The sequence below is a fragment of the Bison bison genome, unplaced genomic scaffold (genome assembly GCF_000754665.1).
Source record: "Bison bison bison isolate TAMUID 2011002044 unplaced genomic scaffold, Bison_UMD1.0 scf7180017864141, whole genome shotgun sequence".
NCBI classification, from domain to species: Eukaryota; Metazoa; Chordata; class Mammalia; order Artiodactyla; family Bovidae; genus Bison; species Bison bison.
In genome coordinates this window covers 1,649,485-1,664,198 of record NW_011494713.1, presented here as the reverse complement: position 1 = coordinate 1,664,198, position 14,714 = coordinate 1,649,485, and the positions used below count along the sequence as shown (strand labels likewise).

At 38.0% G+C, this 14,714-nt stretch overlaps 1 protein-coding gene across 3 annotated transcripts in view; it reads left to right on the top strand.

Moving 5' to 3' along the window:
• The window catches only part of NTRK2 (neurotrophic tyrosine kinase, receptor, type 2), a 406,992-nt gene that overhangs the window by 90,815 nt on the left and 301,463 nt on the right, over positions 1-14,714 (top strand). For all 3 annotated transcript variants that reach the window (XM_010840046.1, XM_010840047.1, XM_010840048.1), the window contains exon 11: positions 11,508-11,607. In XM_010840046.1, the coding sequence (XP_010838348.1) occupies positions 11,508-11,607 (100 nt within the window). The remainder of the gene's footprint in view (positions 1-11,507; positions 11,608-14,714) is intronic.

Below are 14,714 nucleotides of genomic sequence, written 5' to 3'. Positions count from 1 at the left end.
CAGGAGGAGAAGGGGACGACAGAGGATGAGATGGCTGGATGGCATCACTGACTCGATGGACGTGAGTCTCAGTGAACTCCGGGAGTTGGTGTTGGACAGGGAGGCCTGGCGTGCTGCGATTCATGGGGTCGCAAAGAGTTGGACATGACTGAGCGACTGATCTGATCTGATGCCTATTTTGGAGAAGGCAATGGCACCCCACTCCAGTACTCTTGCCTGGAAAATCCCATGGACGGAGGAGCCTGGTAGGCTGCAGTCCATGGGGTCGCTAAGAGTCGGACATGACTGAGCGACTTCACTTTCTCTTTTCACTTTCATGCATTGGAGAAGGAAATGGCAACCCACTCCAGTGTTCTTGCCTGGAGAATCCCAGGGACGGGGAAGCCTGGTGGGCTGCCGTCTATGGGGTCGCACAGGGTCGGACACGACTGAAGTGACTTAGCATAGCATAGCATAGCATGCCTATTTACATATTGTTGTGGAGAAGGCAATGACACCCCACTCCAGTACTCTTGCCTGGAAAATCCCATGGATGGAGGAGCCTGGAAGGCTGCAGTCCATGGGGTCGCTGAGATTCGGACACAACTGAGCAACTTCACTTTCACTTTTCACTTTCACGCATTGGAGAAGGAAATGGCATCCCACTCCAGTGTTCTTGCCTGGAGAATCCCAGGGACGGGGGAGCCTGGTGGGCTTCCATCTATGGGGTCGCACAGAGTCGGACACCTGAAGTGACTTAGCAGCAGCAGCACATATTGTTGTGGCTACTTTTGCACTCAAGGGCATATGGAGTAGTTGCAGCAAAGTCTGTATGGCCTGCAGAGCTGGAAATATTTATCATTTGGCACTTTGCAGAGAAAGTTTACCACAATTGCTTGTTCCTGGATGACTGCCCTGCTTCCCACCCTGTCTCCCTCTGCCACTCTTGTGATCTTCCAGCCTTTCTTCATGCATCAGCCTGACATTTTTTTAATAGTTTTTCTTTTATTTTATAAGTTTCAGCTGTACTATATTGTAATTTCACATCTGTGTACACTGAAGACTGATAATCCCACCAGCCTAGTTACCATCTGTATCATACAGTTGACCCTCTTCACTCATTTTGCTCACCCTGACCCCCTTTCTCTCTGGTAACCACTAATCTGATCTCTGTATCTATGAGTTGGTTTCTTTTTTGTTTGTTTGTTTTGTTTTTTTAGATTCTACAGATGAATGAAATCATATGGTATTTGTCTTTTGTCTGACTTATTTCCGTTACTATAGTATCTTCAAGGTCCATCCATATTGTCACAAATGGGAAGATTTCATTGTTTTTAATGGCTGAGTAATATTCCATTGAATAATACTCAATTCCATTGAGTAATATTCCAATAAATATATATGTATATATTTGTATATATCACATATCACATCTTCTTATCCATTCATCTATTGATGGACACTTGGGTTGTCAACACATCTTGTCTATTGTAAATAATGCTGCATTGAACATGTGTGTAGTTGCTAAGTCATGTTTGACTCTTTGCAACCCCATGGACTATAGCCTGCCAGGCTCCCCTGTCCATGGAATTCTCCAGGAAAGAATATTGGAGTGGGTTACCATTTCCTCCTCTAGGGGATCATCCTGACCCAGGGATCGAACCCACATTTACTGAATTGGCAGTCAGGTTCTTTATCAGTGAGCCACCAGTGAAGCCCCTAAATCTTGCATGTTTCTATTTTGCACGTGTATTCATTTGTATTGTTTTAGAATTGCACGTAAGTGATATCATACAGTATCATACAAGTTTCTTGTCCACTCTTGGCTCTCCTAAACCCAGTGCAGTGCTGTGGCATGGCAGTGGTGGGAACAGAGTGTTACCAGGTAGATAATGGGATCATTCATGGGAAAGCCACGAATGTTGCTTCCCACTGGATAGTCATGACCACTGAGCATGGAATGCAATGTATGAGCAGGATTCTTGAGGAGGGGATGCCAGGGACAGAGGGTGGACTAGGTGTTCTTTGAGTTCCCAAAGCTGGGTTGGAAGGGAGAGAGGATTACAGAGACAAGACTCCCCTTGTTCTGAAATAGGCAACCTGACACTGAATCCCAGATACCTGTCCATTGCTAGGAGACAATAATTAGAAGGCACACCCTCTCTGTGCCTAAAATTCTTCCCTAGAAACGGTCCATTGAACATATGGGTGCATATATCCTTTTGAATTAGTGTTTTCATGTTCTGGTATAAATACCCAGAAGTAGAATAACTGGGTCGTATGGTACCTCTATTCTTAATTTTTTGAGGAAGTCTCCATACTGTTTTACATGTATCAGTTTACATCCTCACCACCAGTGTTTGAAGATTCTCTCTTCTCAATATCCTTGCCAACATTTGTTATTTCTTGCTTTTCAATAATAGTGTGGGATGATATCTTATGTGGTTTTGATTTGCATTTCCCTAATAATTAGTGATGTTGAACATATTTTCATGTGCTTGTTGGCAATGTGTATGTCTTTGGGAAAAAATGTTTATCCAGATTTTCCATACATTTTTTAATCTGGTTGTTTGGTTTTCTGTTGTTGAGTTGTATGAGTTCTTTAAAAATTTCAATATTAACCCCTTATCAGATATATGATTTGTAAATATTTTCTTTCACTCATAGGTTGAATTTTTATTTTGATGACAGTTTCCTTCACTGTAAAGGAGCTTTTTAGTTTGATGCAGTCTAATTTATTTATTTTTGCCTTTGTTTCACTTGCCTTTGGATTCAGATCTACAAAAACATTTTTAAAACTAATGTCAGTGAGATTATTGCCTATGTTTCCATTTAAGAATTGTATGGTTTCAGGTCTTACATTCAAATTTTTAACTCCATTCTGAGTTAATTTTTGCAGGTGGCATGAGATAGTTTTCTAGTTTCATTGTTTTGCATATGGCTGTCCAGTTTTCCCAGCACCATTTATTGTGTTGAAGAGACTGTTCTTTCTCCACTGTATGTTCTTTGCTCCTCTGTTATAAATTATCTGTATATATATGGGTTTATTTCTGAGTTCTCACTTCTGTCTCTTGATCTGTGTGTCTGTTTTTGTGCCCATGCCAAACTGTTTTGATTACTGTAGTTTTGTAGTGGAGTGTGAAATCAGGGAGTGAGATACCTCCAACTTTGTTCTTCTATCTCATGATAGTTTTGGCTATTCAGGTTCTTTACTGGTACCATACAAATTTTGGGATTATTTATTCTAGATCTATGAAATACGCCATTGGAATTTTGATAGAGTTTACACTGAATCTATAGACTGCTTTGGGTACTATGGACATTTTAACAAGATTAATTCTTCCAGTTCATGAATATGGAATATCTTTCCATTTATTTGTGTGTGTGTATGTGTGTTTTTTTTTCAATTTCTCATCATCATCTTAGTTTTCTGTGTGCTAGTCTTTTCACTTTTGGTTAAATTTATTCCTAGGTATTTTATTCTTTTGGTATAGTTGCAAATGGGATTGTTTTATTAGTTTCCTTTTCTGATAGATCATTGTTAGTATATAGAAATGCCATACATATCTGTACATTGATTTTGTATCCTGTGACTTCACTGAATTAATTTACTGGTTATAATAATTTTTTGGTGGACTCTTCAGGGTTTTCTTAATATGGCATCATGTCATCTGCAAATCATGACAGTTTTACTTTTTCCTTTCTGATTTGGATGCTTTCATTTCTTTTTCTTGCCTAATTTCTATGGCTAGGACTTCCAACATTGTGTTGAATGAAAGCGGAAAGAGTGAGCATATTTGTCTTGTTGCTGACCTCTTTGTTGAGTTGTTATCATAACTGGATGTTAAATTTTGTCAGGTGCTTTTCTCTTTATATATTGAGATGATCATTTGTGATTGTTTATCCTTCATTTTGTTAATGTTATGTATCATGTTGATTGATTTGCAGATATTGAACCATCCTTGAATCCCTGGAATAAATTACATTTCATTGTGATGTATGATCCTTTTAAATCATATCAGATGTATTTTGCTAATATTCATTGAGGATTTTGCATCTGTGTTCATCAAGATATTGGCCAGTTATTTTCTCTTTGATGTCCTCATCTGGTTTTGGAACCAGGGAAATGTTAGCTTTGTAGAATGCTTTTGGCAGGTTCCTTCTTCTTCAGTTGTTTCCTTTTCTTTTTTTTTTCCTGAAGAATTTGGGAAAGATAGTTCTTAAATATTTGAATGTTTTCGTAGAATTTGCCATTAAAACTACCTGGTCCTGGGCTTTTGCTTGTTGGGAGAATTTTGATTACTGTTTTAATATCCCCACTAGTAATTTGTCTATTCAGATCTTCTATTTCTTAATAATTCAGTCTTGAAAAATTATGTTTCAAGTAGTTTATCTTTTATTATCTTTTATTTTCTAGTAGTTTATCTTTTATTCTAGTTTGTCCAATTTTTTGGCAAATAATTGTAACATCCTCTTATGATCCTTTGTTTTCTTATGATGTCATTGCTATTTCTTCTCTTTCACTTCTGATTTTATATATTTGAGTATCTTTTTTATTAGTCTAGCTGAAGTTTTATTGCTTTTATCTTTTTAAAGAGCTAGCTTTTTGTTTTATTGATCTTTTCTATTTTTTGGTCTTTATTTATGTATGCTTGGATCTTTATTATTTCTTTTACTAATATTTGGCTTCATTTGTTATGCTTTTTCTAGTTCCTTTGGGTGTAAAGTTAGCTTCCTTATTTAGGACTTTTCTTGTTTATTGAGATTGGCCTATATTGCTATGAATGTCCCTCTTGTGACCAGTTTTGCTGCATTCCAAAGACTTTGGTATGTTAAATTTCTATTTTTCTTCATCTCTATGCATTTTTATTTCTTCAAAGACCTATTGGTTGTTCAGTAACATGTTGTTTAATCTCCAGTTTTTGTAGTTTTTCCAATTTTTTTCTTGTGACCAAGTTTTAGTTTAATATAATTGTCTTTGGAAAAGATGTTTGATATGATTTTAATCCTCTTAAATTTATTGAGACTTGTTTACTGACCTAACATGTGAATTGTCTTGAAGAACCTTCCATGTGCCCTTGAGAAGAATGTTTATCTACTTCTTTTTGATGGAATGTTCTGTGTATATCTAGAAGGTCATCTGGTCTAACATGTCAAAGTTTGATATGTCCTTATTAATTTTCTTTTTGGATAATCAATCCATTGATATAAGTGAGGTGTTAAGTCTCCTGCTATTATTATATCTCTTTCAAGTTCTCCCTTTCAGTTCAGTCACTTAGTCGTGTCCAATTCTTTGTGACCCCACAGACTGCAGCTTGCCAGGCCTCCCTGTCCATCATCAAATCCTGAAGTTTACTCAAACTCATGTCCATTGAGTCGGTGATGCCATCCAACCATCTCATTTGCTGTCGTCCCCTTCCCCTCCCACCTTCTATCTTTCCCAGCATCAGGGTCTTTTCAAATGAGTCAGCTCTTTGCATCAGGTGGCCAAAGTATTGGAGTTTCAGCTTCAACATCATTCCTTCCAATGAATATTCAGGACTGATTTCCTTTAGGATGACTGGTTGGATCTCCTTGCAGTCCAAGGGACTCTCAAGAGTCTTTTCCAACACCACAGTTCAAAAGCATCAATCCTTTGGTGCTCAGCTTTCTTTATAGTCCAACTCTCACATCCATATATGACTACTGGAAAAACCATAGCCTTGACTAGACGGACCTTTGTTGGTAAAGTAATGTCTCTGCTTTTGAATATGCTGTCCAGGTTTGTCATAACTTTTCTTCCAAAGAGTAAGCGTCTTTTATTTCATGGCTGCAGTCACCATCTGCAGTGATTTTGGAGCCCAAAAAGATAAAGTCTGCCACTGTGTCCACTGTTTCTCCACCTTTGATGGCATCAGATGCCATGATCTTTGTTTTCTGAATGTTGCATATTTGTTCTATATATCTTGGTGCTCCTGTATTGGGTGCATATACCTTTTTAAATATTATATCTTCTTGCTGGATTGACCCCTTTATCGTTATTTAATGCCCTTTGTCTTTTGTTACAGTGTTTGTTTTAAAGTTTGTTTTGTCTTTTATGAATATAGCTATTCCAGCTTTCTTTTTATTCCATTTTCATGGAATATCTTTTTCCATTTCTTCATTTTCAGCCTGTGTGTATTCTTTCTTCTGAAGTTCTTCTGTATGTTGTAGGCAACATACATACAGATCATGCTTTTTAATCCATTTAGTCACTCCATGTCTTTTGATTGGTGAATTTAGCCCATTTACATTTAAGAAATTATTGACCAGTATATATTGTCATCATTTTGTTAGTTGTTTTATGTCTATTTTTGTAGTTCTTTTCTGTTCCTTTCTTATTCTCTTTCTCTTTTATCTTGAGTTTGGTGGTTTTCTTTAGTGTTATGTTTAGATTCTCTTATCATTTCTTCCCTCTTTTTACTATAAGTTTTTTCCTTGTGATTACTGCGACGTTCACATATAACACTGTATGTAAGTAATATCCTGTTTTAAGTTGGTAGTAACTTAAGTTTGAATACATGCTAAAGCTTTTTTACACCCCATCCCCATGATTATACTTGTGATGGAACAAGTAGAGGCTCTGTTCATCTAGTTTTCAGATCCTTTTCTGAGGAAATTATTTCATATTTAGTTGTAGACTTGCTGTGTCTATGGTAGGAGATGAGTTTAGGATCTTCCTACACCACCGTCTTGAACCCTCTCCCCTGAGTGACCTTTTTAAAGCACAAAATAAGATCACTCTTTTATTGTCATTCTCAGAGTCTTCTCAATGTATTGTGATGAAACTTTTGTTTTATATACCCAACTCCTCATGATGGTTAATAGGGCCCTGCAGATCTTGCCCTTGTCTGTCTCTCAGACTCCATCTGCATGCTCTCCTCACTGTTTGCCAGTTATCTTTTTAAAATGCTCTCTTGCATGCTCCAGGCTTACTTTTGTCTCATAGTTTTCACACTTGCTTTTTTCTTTAGGAGGCATGCACTTCCCAATGGCCACCACACAGTTTTAGCTAGAGTGGCTAGCAGCATCCATTATCCTATTTCATTTTCTTCTGAGTAGTTATTATTGTGATAATTATCTTGAGTATTTATTTGTTTACATGTTTAATATCTTTTTCCTTTCCCTGATTCTTTAGTAAGATTCTTAGTATAGGTGACCTGGTCAGTGTTTTTCCCAGCTGTATTCCTAGTCCTTGGAATAGTACTTGACACCTAGAGGTGATTAGACTGATGATGAACACTATAGAATGGGTTCAAGAAGAGAAGGATTGGAAGTGGGGTGATGATTTAGGTATTTGGTTCAATAATAGAGATATGATGAATATTTAAACCAAGGCCATGGCAGTGGGACCAGAAGGCTCAAAAAGAGATGCAACTTAACTGCAACTTATAACATGCACATCCAGTATTTGGACACACACACGTTTCCACAGATGACTATATACATTGAAACAGCAAGAAAAACTGCTGTGTTAAATCAACTGCAGAATGTTTTTTAATTCCTTCCTTGTGCAGTCATTTAAGTTTTTACTCTCATACCAAAACACTTAATGTTTCTTGGTTTGAGAATGCTGTTTGTGTATGTAAGAAATCCAAGGAACATGCATTAAACCCACTGATGCGTATGTATCTCAATTACTAAAAATCGTATGCTAACTTCAGTTTTCTCTTTTGAATCCAAATGCTAAATTTAAGCCCCTAATTGGTATTTCTCAATGTTTGAACTGGGTATTAGAATTAGGGTATTAGACAGCAAGATCAGTGAAAATAATCCTTGTTGAAAGTCTGTATATTTTGACTCCACCTGTAGCCCCTAGGAATTTGTATGAGAGTGCAGGTCAATGTTTTGTAGAATTTAAAGAAAATTTCAAAATTATGTGTGGATCAAACATTTAATACATCAATAGCCCCTGATCACCAGAAAGATCATTAGATTAGAAGAAAAGTTTCAGAGTCAGGGAGCTGATACAAAATTCAGTGGTATTTTCAAAGCCTTTGGAAGACACTTGCAAGCAACAAATGCTCCTCATAAATGCTGCTGAATTTTCAGAGCAGAGCAGCTCCTTATTGTATGCTGAGAGGTAGCCTTAGATAAAACCAACCAACCAACTAGCCAATACTCCTTTTCTCCCTTGTGAAGACACTCCTACCCCAACAAACATACACACAGTACATGAAACTCTGCATTTATCAAATAATTTGTCTTTGAGGAAATGATTCTTTTCATTGTCATAGGTGTCTTTGTTTATTAAAACATTCTTTACATTTAGAACTGCTTCAATAGGTTTAAATATTTGCTAGCAGATCATTAACTGCTTTTCTGGAGTCAATCACCTTTCCATTTTCTAAGTTAACTTAAACATTCCATAATGAAATAAAGAATGCAGGGTAGGTATATTATTCCCACGTACAAATGAGGGAACAGAGTCTTAGAAAAGTGAAGCATCTGTGAGCTGTCACAGCTGGTAAAGGTGAGGTATCCTGGAAACATAAGGACAAAGGTTTCCTGAATGCCAATCAGATACATTCTGAAGTGGGGAAGACTGTACTGTGGCTCTGCAGAGAGATCCTGGGACTCAGGGCGGGTCCTCCAAATCTCTCTTCATCTCAGATACCTTCCTATAAGATAGTGCTTGAACTTGTTTATCTGTATAATTTTGGAATTTAATAATAGGGGAGAGAAACTAATAGCTGATGATCTCTTTCCTATGAAAATATTAGTTAGAAATAAAGATTGAAAAAGAAATACACAAAACCATCAGATGAGGGAAATGATCTTGGTTAGAACAAGTTGATCCCTAACTTGCCTTTTAGGAATCACTACAATTCTATTTGTATATAGGTCACAGAGACAGAATTAAGTGTGTGCTCAAACATCTGTAGAAGTGTTGCCTGGGAGAGCCACTCACAACTGAAGCAGCAGAGAAAGAGAAATATCACACCTTTGTTCCACCCTAGACAAGTGTTTGGCATGTGCTCTTTTCTGTGTTTTGCGGCTTATCTAATGCTGTCTCCATCTAACCCCATCTGAAGGTTCTGCTGGGGGGACTTCAGTGTGTGTGTGCTCAGTCATGTCCTACTCTTTGTGTCCCCTTGGACTGTAGTCTGTCAGGCTCCTCTGTTTATGGAATTTTTCAGGCAAAAATACTGGAGTGAGTTACCATTTCCTTCTCCAGGGGATCTTCCTGACTCAGGGATTGAGCATGCGTCTCTTCTGTTTTCTGCATTGGCAGCCTGATTCTTTACCACTAGCACCACCTAGGAAGCTATAGCCATGTGTTTTTATTATTCTGCTTTCACTCTCAGCCACACACTTTGAAAATGCAATGTAGTGGATAAATCACACATAAATCACAGGTTTTATATTTGCTAGGCTTTTATTTCAACCCACTCCAGTGTTCTTGCCTGGAGAATCCCAGGGACGGGGGAGCCTGGTGGGCTGCCGTCTGTGGGGTCGCACAGAGTCGGACACGACTGAAGCAACTTAGCAGCAGCAGCAGCAGCAGCAGGCTTTTATTTCAGTCCCAAGCTTGAGAGGTATGATCTGGGGCTGCTTTCTTATGTTTTTCTAAATCTCAGTTTTATTATCATCATCATTATCATCATTATGGCAAACATAATTAATTACTTTTAAACTAGGCACTGTGTCAAGCCCAATACCTATATTAACTGATTGACGATTTACAACAACCTGCAAGGTAGAGTTATTATATCCCCTAGTTTATATATGAGGATTATGAGGTGCTGAGAGGTTAAGTGATTTGTAAACCATGCAACTAATAAGTGGTAAATCTAAATTCTGAACTTGGAGAATCTATCTTCTTAATCTCCACTTGACACTGCCTCTCACTATGGTATATGAATACCATATATAGTATATTATATGGGCATATTAATCAGGATAAGCTATGCTGTGGTAACAAAAATCCCAAAATTTCAGTGGCTTAAAACAATAAAAGCTTATTTCTTGTTTCATTACAGGTATTGACTGGGAGTTCTGTCAGCCTCATCCTCGTTCCAAAATGAGGCAGACATATCAGCCACATTTTGAAAATTCAGCATTTATTTTGGCACCAAGCAAGAGTACACTGCCCTTAGTGCTATTAACATTATTATCAATGGATAATTTTTCTTGTGGAGGACTGTCCCGGGCACTTCAGTATGTTTAGCAGCATGCCTGGGCTTCCCTGGTGGCTCAGCTGGTAAAGAATCTGCCTGCAATGCAGGAGACGTGGGTTTGATCCCTGGGTTGGGAAGATCCTCTGGAGAAGGGAATGGCTATCCACTCCAGTATACTTGCCTGGAGAGTTCCATGGACCATATGGTCCATTGGGTTGCAAAAAGTTGAACACGACTGAGCAAGTTTCACTTCATTTCACTTCAAAATCACCTTAACCATCAAGCACTTCTTTCCACAGAGTGCTAATTAAGTTCTAGCTAAACTATATCCAGATACAGCTATCCATCTGTTGTTGTCAATAAAGTTTTATTGGAACACCGACAAGCCCATTTGCTTGCATATTGTCTATGTCTGTTTTCACACTACAGCAGTGGAATTGACTAGCTGCAACAGAGATTTACAATATGAGGCTTTGCAGGAAAAGTTTGCCAACTCCTGGTTTATAAAAACAGACATATTTTGGCAGTGGGACTTTGGGGGTGAATAACAAAAATGGAAGACAGCCCTATGTCCATCTTTTTTTCTAAATTATTAGTGTGTACTTAGCATTATGCACTTGTGCCTTTGTGATTTCCAGCTCGGAGCTGTGACAAGATTCACAAAGATATGCATTTACTGTCTTGTGTGATTCGCAACTTGCAATTACACTTTTAAATTAAAAAAAAAAAACAAAAAACCCTGTATTGATCTTTCTCATACATACAGAAAAGGTCACATGTCAAGTCTACAACCCCATGAGCCTTCACAGGCTGAGCTCACTCTCCACTTCTTTCCTGCCTCCTTCTAGACCTGCTCACTGCTCCAGGCATTCTGACTTCCTAAGAGCAACAATAGCCAACTTAAAAAAAAAAATTCTTTATTATGGACAACTCTCAAACATGTACAGGGTAGAGAGAATAGAGAAATGAATTCCCCTGTAACTTTCAGCAGCTTCAAAAAGTATTAGGATTTTGTCATTCATGTTTTATATTCTCTCTCTTCTCTTTCTAGATAGGTATGCAGGTATATAGGTAATAGATAAAATATCTATTTATGTATTATATAATATATGATGTGTTAGTATAAGTTTATCTATATAACATCAATTGGATGAATATTTTTATTAGCTTTAACTTACAGTTTCTCACTTGTAGAATAAGGATAATAATAGGACCTATATACTTCTTCCTAGGTTTGTTGAAGAATAAGTGAATTGATACCCATAAAGTTCTTAGAAAATCAAGTAGTAATTATTCAATAAATATTAACTGTCTTCAGCAGCAGCAGCAGCTTCAGGGTGCAAGGAACTAATGAACAAGGTCATGACTGCCCTCTGTTCTTTTCTCTAGGTCTATGCTGTGGTGGTAATTGCGTCTGTAGTGGGATTTTGTCTACTGGTAATGCTATTTCTGCTGAAGTTGGCAAGACACTCCAAGTTTGGCATGAAAGGTAAGAAGGGTTGTGTTTATTTTACTACTTATGTGGAATCATTTTGGCTTATGACTAATGCTAATTACCACTAAAGAAGGAAGCAGCTAGATTTACAATGACTAGAATTGAAGGCTGAGAAAACAGCAACAAAGCTATGATACTACAAATCAAGACAGAGCAAAGTCATGTTGATTACTCAGCACTACCCACTTTCAATGAGGACAATTGTCCCGGAAAACATAGAACTGGTTTCTTGAGTTTTCAAGTGACTAATTATGTCTGAGTTTTGCTTTTACTTCAGAAAAGCAGGCTAGTGCCAGTAGGCAAGTGACAGACACACATATTTTGTGTAAAAAAAGGTCCTTTCTGTTGTACATTTGACTTCTAGAATTTCCATGGCATGCTTTTTGTGTTGCTGCTACATTTTCAGATTCTCATCTTTTGAAATTTAAAGTGTTGGGAAGCAAAATAAGAACAGCTATTGGAGGTACATTGAAGCATTGTGAATGAGTCACTTCTTATTTTAGTGGAAAAGGTCCTAGAGCTTGAATAAAAATTAGGGTTTGTGTTGCCCACAATAGACCATTGGTCTCTTTTAGAAAATTGAAAATTCATTTCGGGGGGATATAAGTAGGCAAGAGTTTTAGTGATTAAAAAGCATTTGCTCCGATATTTAAACCTATGTATTGACTTATGTTATTGGTGAATTCTTCATGGTCTCTTATAAATGCCACTAGCTGGGGAAAGCTGTGACACCACAGTTAGTGGTGTCTTAATTGTGTTGGGGAGACAGCTGGGTGGGTTTTCTTGATCTATATTGCTCATCACATTTACTGTTATTGTGTCCTGCTTACTTGGAAATGATGTTTAAGTAGCAGTAGGTTGTCCAGTGTATAGCAGGCTCCGGGGTGGATCAGATCCATTTTGATGCTTTCTCCTTTCTTTTTGTGTGTGCCCATGAACAAGATGCCGAAACCTGAAATGAATGAGGAGGAACAGTGGTAAAGGCCTTAAATATAATGGCTAAACCTCCTCCTGACTCCCCCTTTGGCCTCTTGATCCTTGACATTTCTTCTGAAGGAGGAAAGATCTCTCATTCTGCAGTTATGAATAAGGCTTGAGTGGTGGTGATGGTGGACGGGGCTTTTCTCCAATGAGTTTTTATTAGTCCTATGGTGGTGGTTTGCAAACTTGACTGCCTCAGAAACTCCTGGAGGGCTTATGAAAACACAGACTTTCTGGGTTACTCCAAGAGTTTCTGATTTAATAGATCTGCTGTGGGCCTGAAAATTGGCATTTCTAACAGTTTCCAAGGAATGCTGATGCTGTTTTTCCCAAACATTCTCAGAGAGTCACCTTTCTATGGGATACACATGGGCTCCCAGGTCTCTTTCCAAGAGTGACAAGATGTGGGGATAAGCATTGCAAACCAGACCCACCCACAGCTTTGAGGAACTTTCTGTGTCCCTGGATTCAGCTGGTACCCCAGTCTGGGCTAGGGTTTTCCTCTCTGTATGTCAGCCACCTGCCATGGGATTTGGTTCTCCTCGTCTTGATCAGATGCTTCTTTTCCTTAGAAGCACTTGTGGTGAATATCCCCAAGAAGTTTTATTAGACGGAGATTCTAGCTCCATCACTTTTCTGCCTTGAGGGTAGGGTTGGAAGCTTTCATCTTATGGAATCTCCAGAGGAAGGATATGTCTTAGGTCCTCCTGGGAGCTCAGAAAGGCTTTGGAAACTGTAGGAGCAATATTTGGGAGTCATTCTTCATTTCTACTTTGTGTTAAGACAATAACAGAATAATGGTCTGTAAATGTGAACATGCTCTGTAGTGTAGTGATGGAGAAGAATAAAAGGCAGATGTTTTGTTTCACAGAAGATCATGTTTCATATAGTGACTCCAGCACTAAGACTAAAAATGTATCTTATCTGTATAATTTGGGATGACCACTGCAAAGCACCTACAATTTTGGGATATAACCTAAATGTAACTTTAACGATTGGTAAGAAAAGGTTTTACTTAACCTTGCCACAGAGCCAATAGATGGCTTTCTTCAAGCAGTAACTACTAGAGCTTATGTTTTACTCCCTTATTTTTAGACATAAATAAAATTGTTTTTAAAAATTTGTCTCGGAGGTTCTTGTTTAGAATAGCTTCCTTCTCTACTGTTAACTACATATCTATCTGTGTCATAGTTTGAACAAATGGGCCTGAGTTGAGGTTCTTGATTTATGGTCAGATGCTGAGCTGTAACTTGGGGATCTAGAAAAGATGAGGTTCATGTAATGAAACTACATAAAGCGTGGTGTTTAGCAATTAATGTAAGTTAAAAGGACCTCATGTATAGCACAGGGAACTGTATCCTATTTCTTATCATAACCTACTATGGAAAAAAAGCTGAAAAGGAATATATATATATATATATATAATATGTATCCACTTGTATATATACTTTCGAGGAGGCTCGTGGGTTGCAGGAGACATTGGAGATGCGGGTTTGATCTCTGGGTGGGGAAGATCTGTGGAGAAGGGCATGGCAATCCACTCCAGTATTCTTGCCTAAAAAAAAAAAAAAAAATCTCATGAACAGAGGAGCCTGGCGGGCTACAGTCCATAGGGTTGCAAATTGTTGGACTAGACTGAAGTGACTGAACATGCATGCACACATACTTGGTGTATATATTATGTGTGTGTGTGTGTGTGTGTGTGTGTGTATGTGTGTTTATTTGTGGTAAACCTGAAAGTGTAGTTGTAAATCAACTCTACTTCAATAAAAAGAAGTTAATGTACTTTAAATGCTATTAGAACTTGAATTACTGTTGAAAAACATGCATATTGAAAAGGGGAGAATATGTAAAAACACTGTTATACTCTGAAATGAACAGAAAACACTTCACTAGTTGTTTCTGAGTGACAGCAGTAAGAAATGTATGTAAGCTTGGCCAGAACCAATGCCTTGGTTCTTTATGAGAGGCCAATGGCTGATGTGCAAATGAGCTGTTCCAAATGGAACTCTTGCCCTCCTAAGCACCTTCGGGGACATTCTACCCCCATTCATATTCTCTTGTCCTGGAGATAGGTTGAGACTGAAGGGTGGCAGCCGGCCCGTTCATAGGTATTTCTA